General features: G+C 35.4%; 1 protein-coding gene across 1 annotated transcript; it reads left to right on the forward strand.

The window, feature by feature from the left end:
* Window positions 1-962: 962 nt before the first annotated feature.
* LOC105436953 lies at window positions 963-17,194 on the forward strand. Its single transcript, XM_030979772.1, has 10 exons — window positions 963-2,443; window positions 8,787-9,108; window positions 9,982-10,216; window positions 10,769-11,024; window positions 11,494-11,613; window positions 12,751-12,913; window positions 13,790-13,911; window positions 14,450-14,597; window positions 15,325-15,483; window positions 17,028-17,194. The coding sequence occupies exons 1-10, from the start codon at window positions 2,297-2,299 to the stop codon at window positions 17,192-17,194; spliced, it is 1,839 nt and encodes a 612-aa protein (XP_030835632.1). The 5' UTR covers window positions 963-2,296.
* Window positions 17,195-17,427: the final 233 nt, after the last annotated feature.

Consider the following 17,427-nt stretch of genomic DNA (forward strand, 5'->3'; position numbering starts at 1 on the left):
ATTTTGGTGTGGCTCAAATATTACTGAGCCCTCTCCCAATTTTTTTTTTTTTTGAGGGGGGGGGGGCTCAGATATCATTGTGTCTACCATATTTTTGTTGGGAATCGATTATCATTGAGCTCCTCTCTCGATCCTCCCAAAAAAGGATAACATTTCCACCCGTGTGATGAGTTCCCCCAAAATATTGGGGGGGGGGGGGAGCTCAGATATCATTCTTTTATCAAAAACACAACAAAAAAAACAGCTCGCATGACTTCATTTCGATTTTTTTTTTTTTTTTTTTTTTTTTGGGGGGGGGTGGGGTTTTTACGGTGGAGTTTAGATATCACTGAGCCTAGCTTATTTTGGATGGGTCTCGGATTGAGCACCCCCCCCCCCCCCCCTCCTCATAATATATTTTTACACGGGTCAAATTTTAGGTCTTCAGGGGAAAAAAAATGAAGCCCGCATTATGCATTCAAATATATCAGGGGCAGATTTAAAGGAGATTATAAGAAAATGAATTTAACGAATGGGCTCCAAAATTAAATTATAAAAAGTGTTGGAAGTGAAGGTTTAACTAACATGTTTGTTGTTGCTTAGACCTATTCTTACAGTGACGAATCCATGCAGGGGGCGCAAGAGGGCGCAAGCCCCTCCTTTCTTTCTTGTTGTTGAGAATCACACATTGAACATACTAAGAAAATTTCCTTCTGCGCCCCCTCTTTATTCAAATTTGCCGTCTGCACCCCCTCTATTTCCAAATCCTGGATCCACCGCTGTTCTTTTAAAATGAGGGATCAACGGCCAACAAAGTTTTTAAATTATGATTTTTGCTTTGAAATCAGCCTCTGTTACTCCGCCTTGATGGTGTGTGTTTGTTCTCGAGGGGGGGGGGGAATCCTGTTCGTACCCGTTTTGGGGCACTTTATAAATTAAATTTGGGTTTATGCCCCCCCCCCCCCCCCCCCCCCCCCCCCCCCCCCCGCCGCCTGACAGTAGTAATATGAATAGTTGTAAATCACGTACGGTTTTAGTTTAGGATCGGAGTAGAAGTAGAATAATAGATAATAATGATAACCAGAGGATTGTGACACATTGTTACAATTATAAGTTAAACTTGACACATGAAGTCATTACAAAAACAACTTCAACAACAAGTCTAGGATTATGTTTTCTGGGCTCTCCTATGTTACGTAACAAACAAAGGGGTACTTGGACCACGCTCTGTCACCCCATTCATAAAACCGAAATGGTTGTTTAACAGTTTGAGAGAGCTAGTCTTGCTCGCAGTCACTTGAGTGTGACTTTCGCCGTTTTCTTCTGTAATTCTGAACTTTTTCTTCTTAATTCTTCTTTTTCCTCTCCTTCTTCTTCTCCTTCTTTTTTTTTTTCTTCTTCTTTTAGAAATGTCTCACTATGTGAGACTAAGATTAGGCGCATATACTTTTGGGGTAATAAATAAACCTCGGCCCAGTCATCCAAAGTGAGTCAAATATGATATGATTTATAAATGGGGCGCCAAATAACTAAATCATTAAATTAATTTCTTTCTTGTTTGGTTGCTGCCTGCAATTGTCTAAAACTAAGCGAGAAAAATATGCAGTCATGAAGGCATAACATAATTATCTTCCTAGCTCTTAGTCCTCCATGGTATTATGAGTCAACTTTAAAAGAAAATGAGGGATCGCCGAAATGTTTCCAATTTGCTTTGAAACTACATTGAAAATTGAAAATAAAAATGACATGCTGTTTACAATGAACGATTTGATTAAGCTATGCACTGGCATATCACAGCTATAGTTACAATTTATTTGACAAACTAGTAACCCCCCCCCCCCCCCATCACAAAACAACAATAAGTTCACTGCGTGCCTGGGGATTACATGCTTGCCTTCAAGAAATTAGATGATGATACTGAGCTCTTCTATTTTACATAACAAAATAAACAAAGGGGTACACTTCCTGTCCCCCATTCACAACGAAACACCAATCGGCAATGGTCGCGTGCGAAAATTTGCATAACAAGTGATAGATCGAGGGCTTATATTGGTATAGTGTAGACTCATTTGCATATGAATAGTCTGCATTCGCCCCGTCGTGTTTAAAGCATTACTAATCTCTCTAATAGTCTAGAGTATTCACTTCGCTTTCTGTCAGTTTAAGCTTGCCTTGACGACTTGTATAGATACTCAAACATTCCTCTATTATATAGTTAGTTGGCATTTTAGTTTAGTAAGCATCTATTTTGCTCGAAAAAGTCATCGATATCGTCGATTCGTTAAAAGTGCCTTGATCCAGACTATATTAGTTCAACATGTGGTGGCTTGAGCGAAAGCAGAACCAGTTGTTCCTGATAGTGAATGGACGGAGGGCATTCAGCCGAAACAGGAATGTCGAGTTTCCCGACGTCATCAGCATGATTTGCGTCGCTACCACTTCATCTACTGAAGACAGCATACAGGTGAGAAACTTACATAACCTACTAGAATAATCTGCAGTTCGTGTTTCTGACATGGTTACTCTTTAAAAAAATGCAACCTTGCAACAATGCAAGTCAAGACATGATTGATAGACATTCTAACTGTTGGACAAGTGCAAATGAAATCATTTCAAATGGTGTGCAGCACTGCCTGCAAGTGCAAGTGCAACGTAGACTTTCAACGTAGGGATTAAGATCTAACTTTAACTCAACAACAGTTAACTGTCAGTTCAGTTATCTATTTATCTCAGATCTCTAAGTTCGGTTTAACAAACTAGTGTTAGACCTATTTTTTTATGTATATCACTTATCTATTCTAGCACTATAGTCGTACTACTAGTACTAGTAGAGTCTATAGTAGCTTGCTGGGACTGGTTTGGTTGAGCTGGTTGCATGTGACCCGGGCTTAGAATATATATTATTTTATAGTGTCTAAGTTAAGTAGATTAGATCTAGACTAAGCCAATTAAAACTTAACGTCAGTAGTAAGTAAGTTGTGTCTGCTATTTTGTTGTTCAAAGACACTAGTTGTCACTATGTAAAGAAATATTCTGGTTGAGGTCAAATAGAGTCTATGTGAAATGAGTTTGACAGAGCATTAAACCATTAATTATTACTCCATCGTGATTGAGATCTCAACTATAAATCTAGGTAGAGGTCTCTATTTAAACTGAAATCACATCAAATTCAGACTTGGTTCAGGTCATGAGACAGTTCGGCTGACTGTCTACTAGCGACCAAGTCTTGAAGCCTAGCCTCCACCAAATTATTTCTTGTGACCAGTATAAATGTAACCAATTATATCCCTGTTACACATGTACACAAAAAATATTTACAAAAACGATGAATTTTATTTCATCTAATCACAGCAAAAACTTACATGCCATATGCAAAAATGGATCTATGAATACATGTAGATCTGGGTAAACTAATATAGGGTTTCAAACTCTCTGCATCTGCATAACATATGAAATTATATAATGAGCCAGGAAAAATTAATTTCCTTCAATATAATTTTTAATCAAAATATCTTCAAAGCTTTTTGTATCCCAGGATGTAATTCAAAATATTGCTAGAAAAGTGATTGAGTTCATGTTTGGTTCTTTAATTAACAATCGCACAGATCCAGGTGTGCAGAGAGATATCCAATTGGATTTTCGTCTTGGGAGCCGACCCAAGCTAGCTAGATCTAGTAATTATCAGTAAAAGTTTGGTGAATATTTGATAAAGGATTTATTACAAAGTTTTTTTTAAACCCAAATTAAAACTCTGCGATGAACTTTTATTGTGTGCTAAAATTGAATGAATTCATAATTTCTTGAACACAATTTATTCATGCCTGTGCCATATGTTTTCACACACTTTTAGATTTTTTACTTTATCAACTACCATGGAAACGTCTACAAAAATGTGATAAGAATTTTTAAGTTACATGTCCGTCACAGAGTTGTAGATTTTTGTTTGATTGGAAATTAAAATTTGTATAACATTGCTTATAATCCGTTTTCAGATTTTGTCAGATAACTATCATCAAGCTGTCAACCTGATTTTTCTGCTTATTCATAAAAATCAATATATATTATTTGTGTAGACTTTCCTGTTGAATATTTCTGACTCATTCAAAACCTTCACTGATTGGTTTCTCTAACTTCAATTAGTTTACCCATATTTTGTGTGTCCAGTCGAGTCACATAGCTAAAACATACCTGACACATAGTGGAAGACTTTATTATCCCCTCGCGGATGAAGTCAGAGGGGATATAGTAAAGCTGCCGTCCATCCTTACTTCCGTGCTTCCATAACAAATGGTTTTCTTTTGATAACTGTAGATGTGTTTTGCAGAGTTTAATAAAATTTGATTTGAAGGTGCATGCATGGTATAAAGTACAGCCTAAGGTCGATTTTAGAGTATGTAGGTCAAAGGTCATAGCTCATTAAATATGCGAAAATAGCAAATTATGGCTTCAGTTCGTTAACTTTAGTAAAGTTCAATGGATTTTAATGAATTTTGGTATGACGTCATGGAATCAAAATTCAGCCCGAGTTTGATTTCGGAGTATATATGTCAAAGGTCATAAGTCTTTAAATATGTTAAAATGTAGTTTCCGTTCGATAGCTTAAGTACCGGTAATGTTTGACTTATTTTAATGAAATTTGGTATGAAGGTACATGGATCAAAATACAGCCTGAGTCTGATTTTGGAGTATGTAGGTCAAAGGTCATAAGTCTTTAAATATGCGAAAGTGTGGTTTCCGTTCGATGTTTAAAGGGGAAGTCCACCCTGAAATTAAGTTGGGTTTAATAAAAGCAGAAGAATGAGAGAAACATATCATTGAAGGTTTGACGAAAATCCATCAAAGGATAACGAAGTTATGAATTTTAAATTTTTAATTTTGTGACGTCACTTCCGAGCTGCTCTTCCATATGTTGTGTACTGTAATTTCCATAAATTGCCCCCTTTTCATGGTTCTTGATGAAGGAATGGATCTATTTCATAGAGGCGTGTATAAAAGCATGTGTCTGATAATATATCGAATGCACAGGTAAAATAATTATTATTTTTCTGAGAAAATGGCAATTTATGGAATTTACAGTACACAACGTATAGGAGAGCAGCTCGCATGTGACGTCGTCACAAAATGAAAACTTTAAAAATTCATAACTTTTGTATCCTTTGTCGGATTTTCGTCAAACCTTCACTGATATGTTTCTCTCACTGTTCTGCTTTTATTAAAAACAACTTAAGTTCAGGGTGGACTTCCCCTTTAATGGATTTTTATAAAATATGGTATGAAGGTACTGTACATATTGTATAAACATACAGCCTATTAAGTTTGATTTCAGAGTATTTAAGTCAAAGGTCATAGCTCATTAAATATGCAAAATAGCTTACTATGCATCTGAATATGCGGTTTCCATTCAGGGGCCGCGGAGCGTTTTTTGAAAGTGGGGGGGGGGGCGGATCATGCAAAAAAGCACAATCTTATAGTCATTTTCGCGTTTTTGTACACGTCTACTGAAAAAAGTGGGGGGCTGCAGCCCCCCTTAATCCCCGCGGCTCCGCGGCCCCTGCCATTCGATAACTTTAGTAATGTTTGTCAGATAATCCCCTTGCGGAGGAAATCTGAGGGGAAAATAGTAACGCTACTGTCCGTCCTTCCGTCCGCCTGTAACAAATCTTGTGAACACGTACTGGTTTCCGTTTGATAATTTAAAATGTTTGACAGATTTTCATGAAATTTGATATGAAGGTACATGCATGGTATCAAATACAGCCTAAATTTGATTTTGGAATAATGTACATTAGGTCAAAGGTCAAATGTCTTGGGTTATTCCGTAAAGTAGTAAACTTTCTTTTCATTCAATCCCCAGATGTCAGTAACTTAATTCCGTCTAATGGACGTACATGTAACTTGTTCTGATGTATTATGCCGTTTGTTTCCAGCGAGGGCTTGCTACGCTTTGCGTTGTCCTTGTGTTGTATTTTTTGTTCTGATGTGATGTGCAGAGAGTGTTTTTTATACAAAGTACTTTTTTTTCTAAATGGCCAATGTTGGTTAAACATGGAACTTACATGTAGGAAAGTATACCTAACAAACTGAAAGTTTCCCCACTAAGTCATACATACATGGTCACATTGCCAATGGGAGGGTCTCCATACTTGTATATACTTTTAAAAACTCATATTTGTTTGATTTTTCTACATTCATCCAAACCAAATTTCTATGAAAGATTCAATTTCCCTTTAAGCTTTAAGCTGACATTAACCATCTTAGATTAGATTAGATTTTTTAAAGAGATATTTAAAAGAGGATTAACCTAGCTAGACTATGTACTGGGCGACATTCAAAGTTAGTCTTATACCTTTTGACATAGCGATTGACAATGTATTTCTGTAAATCAGCATATTGTATTATGAAAGTTTATGAATTCTTGAAAGAAAGAAAGTATTCTGAATTCTCAACAAAAACCAAACAAAATAAAAAAGTCTCCAAAAAAAATTTTCTTCAGAATTTCAGGATTCTCAAAAAACAAAAAAAACAAACACATCTAGAATTCTCTAAAGAATGTTTTTTTTAATTCCCTTTTTGGAGAAATCTGAAATTCATGAATGGGAGGGGGGTTTGTATTTAGGAGTCTATTTACTATAATAAATAGTGAATGTTCTATCATGTACACTATAAATACTGGACTATGAACTCCAAATACTAAATTATCCCTCGTGCAGGTTTATTTTGACTCAGGATAATTTAGTAATTTAGTCGGACATATAATTCATTATTGTATGATAGAGTATACACTATTTATATAATAGTTCACGACTTACTTATGCAGATGGTCCTTACAAGGGTGCTATAGGTTATACTGGCTTTAAACGGGACAGAAACAGAACTGTATACATAATTGAGTCCTGAAATCGTACCGGTGGTACTCGAACTGTCCAGGCTCCTAACCTAGAATGCAGCATCCTGATAATGTAGTCTTATAATATATGCACACTTAAATGATTACAAATTTTTCCTCTATTCTTTATGACATTCATACCACAAATATGTTACCAAACTTGTAACAAATTAGTACAATGCCCTTCCATACATTCCTGTTTTCCATTATAAATCCAATTATACAGGTATAATTTATACTGAAATGTACAATGTATTGTAAAGGTATCAAGACTAGCTTTATGCCATATTACTGGACTACCCACCTAGTGCTAGCCAACCTGAGAGGATGGTGCACCATTAAAAGTTTCAATCACTGATGACATGGAATATCTCATATTGGCAACGCAGTCACTTTTTGTGATGTCATACAAGGAGAACTCTCCCACATGTACAAAAATATGTGAATTTCATTTTTTTCCTCAGTCAATTCATAGAACAGAATTTTTGTCCAAGTCCTCCTATAAAAGAGGTGATTTTAGTGCAATATCTGCAAAAGAAATTGGAAAGTTTTTCATGTATGATCTCCATATTAAACATTAGTAATCATAACTTTTTTTTAAATTCACGTCTTTACTCATTAATTGACTGTTTTTGCTTCAACTTAATTTCACTGACATTTATGTTACTTTAATTTTTCTGCATTCTTACAATTCAATTGTCTCTGAGGAGTTTATTCTCCTTTATAACGAGGGCAGAATCTAAACTCTACCGCAGTGCAAACTGTTGAAAGTTATACATCCCATACTTGTATCGCAATTGTATTAATGAAAATTCATCTAATTAATGAGAGTGCAAAATATAGGTTGTTTCTCTAAACATAGAGGTATATAGTCTGTACTGTTTGTACATTTCGGAGGAAATCGACTTACTAAAAGTTTCTGAATGTCCTGTGCATGCACATTTGTTGTATGTTACATGACACGATCATCAGGCAGACTACAACTTCACTCTTGATTTCTCAAGGGGAATTGTAATTTGTATATTATGCAAAACATATCTACCCTAGCTACATGTACATGTACAACAAAGAAATATGAGTAAAATTGGCATTCAAGGAAAAAGGGATCTTTTTTTGCATGTTCCCCCGCCAAAAGAAGTTTGAAGGGGGTATACATGTACATAGGAATTGGCGTACGGTCGGGTTGTCGGGCGGTCAGTCGGTCAGTCTGTTGCAAATCTTGTGGATCGAACTACTTCCTCATTTTTTGAGCAATGATCATGAAACTTGGCACACATATTGGTCTTAGGATGGAGATGTGCAAGACATACTTTTTTACTGTGTTGGATACTGCGTTGCCATGGGAACGGCATATTATTGTAATATATCGGGGGAAAATCTCGTGGATCGAACTATATACATGTATACTTCCTCATTTTTTTGAGCAATGCTCATGAAACTCGGCACACATATTGGTCTCCAGTTGATTATGTACAAGACATTTTTTTTAATGTGTCGGAAAGTGCGTTGCATTGGTAATGGTCTGTTATTGCAATAAATCTGTAAAATCTTGCAGATCAAACCACTTCTTCATTTTTCGAGCAATGCTCATTAAATTTCGCACAAATATTGGTCTTGAGTTGATTATGTGCAAGACACATTTTTTAATGTGTCGGAAAGTGTGTTGCCATGGTAATGGTCTATTATTGCAATAAATCTGTAAAATCTTGTATATATCAAACCACTTCTTCATTTTTCGTGCACACACATGGGGAGTGAGTATTAATCACTTTCGGTGATATTTCTAGTTCTAGGCAAACATGTAGAACATTCAACTGTATCCCTTATAATCTTTGTGTGAGGTTGTCAAAGCAAAATGAATATAATTTCATTAAGCAGCTTATATTAATGCCTGTATTTGTCCGATTTACTTTCTTCCCAGGTCTGTTTTAGTAATGGTCTTTCTACACAGGCAAAGTTTTGCCAAATGAGTGTCACAAACATGGCAAAGACTTTGAAAAAAACGGAGAACAGCCTGACCGATGTTTTGTCAGTGATGGCGATCGTTAATGACGACATGATCTATTCATTTCCGTCATCAGAGGAAGAACTCCTTCCTTCTCAATCTTACACACAATCGAGGCAAAAACGTAGCAGTTCTGGATCTAGCAGCGACGGAACTCCACCAGAACGTAAGAGACGAAACAAGACTTCTGAACATTCGGCGGAGAATTCAGATGCAGCAATTGAACAAAAATGTCAAGGTTAGTTTGTGTTCCATTCTTTTACAAAATTCATTTCACTAATAATTCCAGACGTACAACATTTCTCTCTACATGATATCACTAAGTTTAAATGTGATGTTATTGATTGGCAGTTTTTAAATCAAAGAGAAATGCAAATATCATGGAGAGAATGTGTACAAAATAGTTTATCAATATAACAGCACTGAAAGCCTGATAAAATTGGGACATTCCACTTTTATTATTTGATTTTGTATAACTTCAAACAATTTTTAAATGGACTCCTATACAAATACCACAAATATTTCCATTTTTTTCATCAAAACTACAATCTCCTTTTTCTTATTGTTTATGAAGTACATGTTTGGGGCCAAATTGATTATTTAATGCCCCTCTGCAATAGCCACAGGGAAGGTAAAATGGCCAACTGCTGATTAAAACCAAAATAAAGTTGAAAAATGATTAATTGCCAATTCCCCAAAACAATGTTCATATGTTGCATTTTCCACATAAGGCAAAATGAGATTGAATTGAAAAGGGCTATAGGAATATTTTTTGTATAGCTCTAGGACAAAATTTCCCTGATGAGCCTCTGTGTGTTTTGATCCAGTTACTAATAATATGTATCAGGGCCCGTTGCATAAAGACTTACTATTATGGTAACTACCATAGAAACCTTGATTTCGATTGGCTGCTGAGCCCGGTTACCATGGTAGTTACCATAATGGCAAAGTTACCATAATAGTAAGTCTTTATGCAACGGGCCCCTGGTGTCATTTTCAAAATGTAGATTGTTCTCTGCACAGGGGATATTATTTATAAACATTAAAGATTTAAATGTCACAATCTTTGAAAATGTGTCATTGACCTGAAATTTTATTTCTTTACATGTAGGCATTTCTGAAATCTCCCTCAAAAAACTTGTGGAGCCCGAGAAGGATCTCCAGAGACCACGTACCAGGAAGGAAGTGATGGAGGCCAAACAGTTCGTGATGAAGGCAGCAACCCACTTCCAGAGCTCCCATGTCCTTCCAGTCCTCGCAGTAGATGGCCCTTCTGGAACAGCTTACCAGCTCCTAGGAGGGGTGTGCTATGCTCTTGCAGCTAAGGATCTTGTTGACGATGAAAGGTATTTTATTCTATAAAAGTTACCCGTTTTTGCAATTGCTTTTTAATGTTATTTTTGTTTCTTTTTGTAGTTACAGTGTATGAGACAAAGGTTAAATTTTTAAAGGGATTATGTGATGTACTTACCGATATTATATGTACAGAACATATTCATTTATCACTTGTCTTTTTTTTTCTCCATTTATTATGCAGTCCACAAATATGTAGTGGAAGCATGTAACATAAAAGAAATGCTACCCAGGTAGTCAATGTACCATTTGGGAAGAAAAATGGTAATAGAGAGGTGTTCCATTTATAGTTATACAATGAAGGGTATATTAAGGACAATACAAAATATTTTTAGATCCCTGACTCAAATAAAATCCCATAGAATATTTCCCTTGTGTACCATGTTCATATTTGTTTTCTTAAAAAGTGTGTGACTGCATGGAAAGGTATACCGTGTAAGCTTTTTTCCAATATTTTATTCTGCATGATACATATATACACCATGTTTCTATATCCTACCCATCTCAATATCCTATAACCAATATACTTTTTCTGATTGCTTTAGATATGAACATCTATCTCGTGGATGGCGCTGCAGGGTGTACCAAAACCTGGACAAGGTTGAGGCATTGAGAGTGGCATCACTGCATAGGTGTGGGCAACCTGCTGTAGACAAGCCGTGCTTGCAGGAGGAGGTTGCTGTCTGCAGGTCAATTCTATACGATGACAACAACCTTGATGTGGAGGATGAGCCCTGCACTATGACTGCCTCGACAAGACGCAAGTGTTCCCTAGCCCTTGGGAAAAATGGCTCCTTCAATGTAAGTCTAAACACTAGAGCTGACATTTTCATCTGACATTTTCATCTAGATAAAATGCTGAATTCATTCAATGTTCTATTTTTACTTGTAGCGAAGTAGGTTTTTTTTTTAATGAAACGATGAATCGGACATTAAATTAGATTTATGTTCAGCATAAAAACTCATGAACATCACCCAACCCCCCAATAAAAAGGTTATTGTTATATTCAGCCAACTTACATGTACATGACAAAATGGAGTTTAATCAATGATTGATTTGAGATGATCGAGCTTTCAAGAGTGACTGTTGGAAACATAAATTTTAGCCAAAAAGTTCTAACATTTCTTATATTTTAACTTGAGGGGTCATATTACAATATGGTGAATTATGTAATGCAATGGTGATTGCAGTGAATGAATTGGAATGTTCAGAATCAAACTGGTTATGAGAGCATATATTATCCATTTCTTTTTTTGTTGTAATTTACAGGCACTGAGGGCTCTCGAGCCAACTTTCCAGTTGGCTAGTTATTCAAACAGATGCTACAGGAAAGCCACTCTCCTTTTCGATGCAACTAGAGAATCTACTGGAAAGGATTTGAAACAATGTGTAAGTAAGCTTTAATTTTTTTTTTTTTTTTTTTACACATTTAAATATCATCTTGAGTAATGAAGGAAAGCATTTTTTTTCTTCATAGAATCGAACAAAACTTGACTTGCGAATGTTCAAAACACCAAATAAATTATAACTTTTTGGTAGAAAATGTATATTATTGCTGAGTAATGAGCTATATGAAAAATACAAAAATTGAGCTGGACTGGATGTCACACATACCACATGTTTTCTGTGCAAATGAGAATTGTGGTTTATTCAGCCGCTATAAGGAGTTTATCAAATCATCACAACCAAAGTAAATAAAGTAATATAGCGCCACCATTGGCGGATACCCTATTCTGACTGGAGGGGGGGGGGGGGGGGTTCAATTTCCAGTTCAAAATCTGTGACTGATGCGCAATGGCTGCAAATAGCGACACGGCTTCCGGTGACTTTTTCTGACTTTTTTTGTTTGTCTCGCAACTTTTGAGACCGAGTTCTAAAAATTAACAATAAAATCAACTTTTTGCATAGGTACGTTCGTGTACAAAATACTGCTTTTCCTAAATTGCTTTACAACACTGTTAATTGTGCCTTCTAGTCTTTTTGCCTGACCATACTTGTCTTGAAACTTTTCAAGATACACTTTTGAAACATGAAAAAAATCACATATATAAATGAAAACAATAGATACATAAGTAGTTTATGAAACAATAGAATACAAAAGAATTGATCGGAAATTTCATTATTTATTATTTCAGTATTGTTGCCTATGCTATTCAGCAACTTTAAAAAAGAGATTGAGCTTCATAACTTAATGAAATATTAATGAATATGTTAAAATAGGTATCTAATTTGCATAAATTATAATAAAGTAACAAATTTGTGATAAAAACAAATCTGTATTGACGTCCTTGCAATATTTCGCATTAAGCTTGCACTCAAAGTGAGAATAGGGTTAAAGCAATAGTTTTTTACATATTCAAATCAAACAATAGATGAATTGGGGATTCTTTGCAGAAGAATTGACTTTGATTGAAAAAGTTGATAGTTCATATATATGCAAATAAAATTTGTCTTCTGACAGTGAGCAACAATACTTCACGTGCACTAATAACTACTCTTATTATTTTCATTTGTCTTATTTTATAGTGTTTCATGAAGCTACAAGGACTCTCAGAAGAGGAGCGATATTCACTTCTTCTGGAGGCGACCTTGTCTTTGAATGTTAAAAAGATGAAGGCGGATGCCGATGAACTGAAGGCAATGAAGAGTCTGAAGAGCGTGTTTGCTAAGGGAGTTGGGGGGCTAAGACGTGGGAAGAGGCGATAGAAAGATACCCAACCTTCACTTCAGAAGCAGCCCTGGAACCCTATGTTGGTATGCACAAATCATGGCTTCGTATAATGTCTATTGAAGAGAATATTGAGCCCCAGCAAGATATACAATAATTGCTATCCTGTATCTCCATCAATCCAAATTTTAAAGTTTAGATGAACTAGTAGGGTTGACTATTCTGACTGGGGGGGGGGGGGGGGTCAATTTGGCCCCTGCCTCCCCCGTACACAATCCAGGACTGCCACGTAACCGCTACAAATCACAACCTGCCTTTCAATGACTTTATTGTCTCGCAACTTTTGAGACCAAATTTGCCCCAAAATTGGGACAGTCCATGCTAGAGGTTATGCAACATTACTTAACCACACGTCTAGCCACAATTGACATTTTGCATAGTACGTTTGTGTACAAAATACTGCCTTTTCTAAATTGTTCTATAAAACATGTCAAGTTCAAATGTGGGTCAAAGGCAACAGGTCAAAAGGAAAACAGACTTTCCTTGGGATTCCATTATTGCTAAAGAGTAAACTACCAGAACCCAAAATTCACCTCCTGATCTGCTTATAGGGCCTAAGATGCAGGCAAGACAACGCTTGGCGTTTGCCTTGTTTAATGATATATTATTGAATGTGTTAAAATAGGAATTTAATTTGCATGAATTATAATAAAGTAATAAATGAGTGATTTTTGTAAAAAACAAACATCAAAGCAACATTTCTTTGCATGTGCATTGCTGTCCATGCAAAATTTCCCATCAATCAGACCTTCTGTGGCCAAGATATTGTGGGGGGAGGGGGGGGGGGTCAAATTGACTCCGGAGCTCTATGATCAATGTATATGTATTTTTTTTCAGGTAAAAAGTATACAAAAGGTAACATCCCAGAGGTCTTCCTGGAGCACATCAGCAGGGCCAAGAGAGACATGGACATGAATGCAGACGACATCCCAGCCCTTATGATACAAGAACTAGAAGAGGTATTGTCCCATATTCTTAAGGTTCCAAAGCACTTATTTGTAGGCACTTGGTAATTGAAAGAGGTAAACTGAATTTCACATAAAACAAATCTCAAAATTGTGAGTTTAAAATATCTCAAAGTTGTAATATTGTAATCTATAAGGAACTCAAGGTTAAGGGATTTACATGGAGAATGATCTTATGCTGATGAAAAATCATTGGTAATTTGTCATTGATAACAAAAAAAAAACAATTATATTCATGGCATAGAAATTGCAATTTTCCCACAAGTCATATATTACGTACAATGGCACTGTCGCCCAGACGACTGGCATGGAAAAGTGCACCCACATGCTATTTCATCCTATTTTCAAATTTGATTTTTCTATTTTGATTCAACATAGCAAATGTTAAGCTGCAGATAATTATGAAAAGGGTATAAATAAAAAAAAACAGTTTCCAGAACTTTGCATTGTGTATATTATCTGGGCTCAACATATTAGAATTATAGTTAATTTGTATGTTCTTTCCTTTTTATTTGAATTTCTGATATTACAGGATATCCAGTTATCCTCAACACCATCGGCTACTACCAGAATCTTCCTGACAAAGGACATCACAGCGATATCCAAAGTGGTCAGCCAACATACCCGACACGATGTGCATATATTGCATATTGTCCAGTCCCCAGTAGGAGATATTCAAGGTAACTATGCATGTTCCATGTCTTTTATTAAATATCTTATGAAGCTGACTGTTATTTCGGTATTCAAAGCAACATAACAAACGTTTTTGTGGTTGTGTAATAATGAGATAGCTGCAGTGTGTGTTAAAAAAATATAAATTATTAAGAAAGAATGTTACCGTATAACTTCCAGTGTGTTAGATTGGCTGCTCGATCTGAATGAAAATTCTTTCTTAAGAAATCCTCCTATGAAGCTCAACATTCATATAAATTTTTGTTTATATCACTTGGATTTTAAATATAATCTTGAGTTCTGGTAATGACAGAAATTAATTTCTGACAGAATCCAATGACATTTACAATGAATGTTCAAAACTTCAAAAAATAATGATTACTGAATGCTTTTGGGGAAAAAAACATATAATAGCTGACTAATGCTGAACAAATGAAGATAAGATGCTTGCCATGTGATCTCAAACACATTACCTCCAAAGCAAGCTAATTATATTAATTAGACAACTGCGGAGTAATTGTGAAACAAATGCATTTCTAATGTCTGGGTTTTTATTCCTAAAGAAAAAGGTGCATTCAGAACTCAAAAAATCACATTGTATCTGTTTGAAAAGAAATTGTGCCTCATGTGAAAAATCACATGTATGTATATTCGTTTTACTTCTATAGGAAATTAAGGCTTATTCATACTGTTCTAAGTAGCCATATAAAATGTGCATATATATTTTATCAACAGATGTCAACCATAATGTCTGTATGCAGTATGGTATTGTCGAGTCTAGGAGGAGGGGTGCTGGCACTAGCCAACTCTACATGCCATCAAGATCAGACTTCTACAAATATGCAGTGGAGCATTTCACTTCTATTGATGAAGTGGTTCTTGACGTTGGAGACGGTAAGACATTTTATCTATATACAGATCCAATTAAATTATGATACAGTTTTAGAATAAATGGGTAGATTAAATATATAGAGATACCAATAAAGCAACATGAATACAAAAATAAAATAAAATGTAAGGAAAGGAAAGTTGTGAAATAACGTCCAAATTGTGTAAATTCAAATTGGCTTTTTTCAATTCAAGTATATTTACCTATTTTTCACTATCCATAAATTCTAGACGCATAATAACTGACATTAATAGCATCAAAGTTGCCCAGTGTTGCACAACAAAGATTTTAGTCACGAGATTTGGGGTCGTGCAAAATCATGGTCAATATCAATAAGCAACCCTGTGCCTTGTCGGAAATTTGTGTTAACCCTAACTTTACCGGAAAGGTCTCAGATGGCGCCCCCCCCCCCCCCCCAGACAAATTTTGTTGTCAAACCCATTGCATTTTCAGCAATAGCTAGCGCTTCATGATTTTTTTTTCAAGTGTTATAAATCTTATGACACTGAGGTGTTGAAAATCAGACCTTTCATGATAAAAGGTCGAGCCGATTTTTTTTTTTTTTTTTTTTTTTTTTTTTCTTCCAGTTTTCCAGTAGAATGCAAAAAAAAAAAATGTTCATAAAACATTGAAATACATAAGAATTGAAAAATATGCAAAAAAAAGGCATATAAAAACTGTTTGAGAAGAAATGAACTGTGTAAAAGCTTAAAGACTTGAGATGACATTGTGAGCATATAATTTAAAAAAATCCAAGTCAAGAGAGATATAGAGAGCTTTATATCTTCTCAAAAACTCTGAAACCAAAAACAATTTGGAATGAAACATTTTAGATAGGTTACAAACAGAGATTTTTTATATATATTCTCACCAGGAGAGAAATTAAAACGGTGGTTATTAGAACCGATCGTTAGATATATTGTTTTTAAACAATGGCTCACATATTCACTATTTAAAAATACTTTCCATAGATATTACAATTTGAGACATTCAGATTGGTCTATTTAAACTATAACTCATATGTGTATACCATTTTCGAGAAATAAAATCAGATTTTAAAAATTCTAACAAGAAAATTGAAACGTCAGTGCCAAATTTGGTTACTTAAGGGGTAGGCTCTGAGGCCCCCCCCCCCCCCCTCCAGTCTTACAAATTTCAAAATAGCCCCATTCAGTAAGGGTTTATGCTTTTTTTTTTTTTTTTTTTTATTGATAATGTAAAAGTATTATTTTAGTAAGACAACCAAAAATTTAAAAAAGGGGGTTTATCATTTAAGTAGAAATGTATTGATAAAGAGATGTTGAGCAAATTTAACTCGAAAACCAGCTTTGAAAATCAAAGACAGACTGAACTTTACTAAAGCATTCCATATTGAACTTACCAAAGTAAAATACAAAAATGAACAATATGTAATGCATTTGGTATGGAATTAGGTGCTCGTTTGCTGTGGTTAAAGCCCTTTACCTAGTGTTGCGTCTAATAACTTGGTTCTTCACAAGCTTCACCAGACAAACAAAATTAAATATTCTTTTCTCTATTATATTTTCAGGACTGCTGGCAAGGGTTGCAGCAGAATGTGGACGAAATGGGAGGATGGTAGAGGAGACAACACTGTCCAGCACAGAAATAGAGGCCATGATGGGTGCTGCAGACTCGGAGGAGATTCTAGATGCAGATCTAGTATTAAGCATGGACCAGACGTGTTCTATACCTTAGTGCATTTTGTTTCTCTCATTTCCTCACCTCGATCACTACCTCATTTAGTTCTGAAAAATCTTGTTAAGATATGTGACAAACTAACGTTTTTATGTAAATATTTTTATACAGATATGGCTGGTAGGGTGTTTATATATCATTCTTTTGGCCGCTGGAGTTGTATTTTCATGAGGGAAAATAAAACTCCTTTAGGTAGGCTAAAGAATATGTATTACATACATAACAGGAAATAT

This window comes from Strongylocentrotus purpuratus, unplaced genomic scaffold, assembly GCF_000002235.5.
Source record: "Strongylocentrotus purpuratus isolate Spur 01 unplaced genomic scaffold, Spur_5.0 spur5_contig_816, whole genome shotgun sequence".
NCBI lineage: Eukaryota > Metazoa > Echinodermata > Echinoidea > Camarodonta > Strongylocentrotidae > Strongylocentrotus > Strongylocentrotus purpuratus.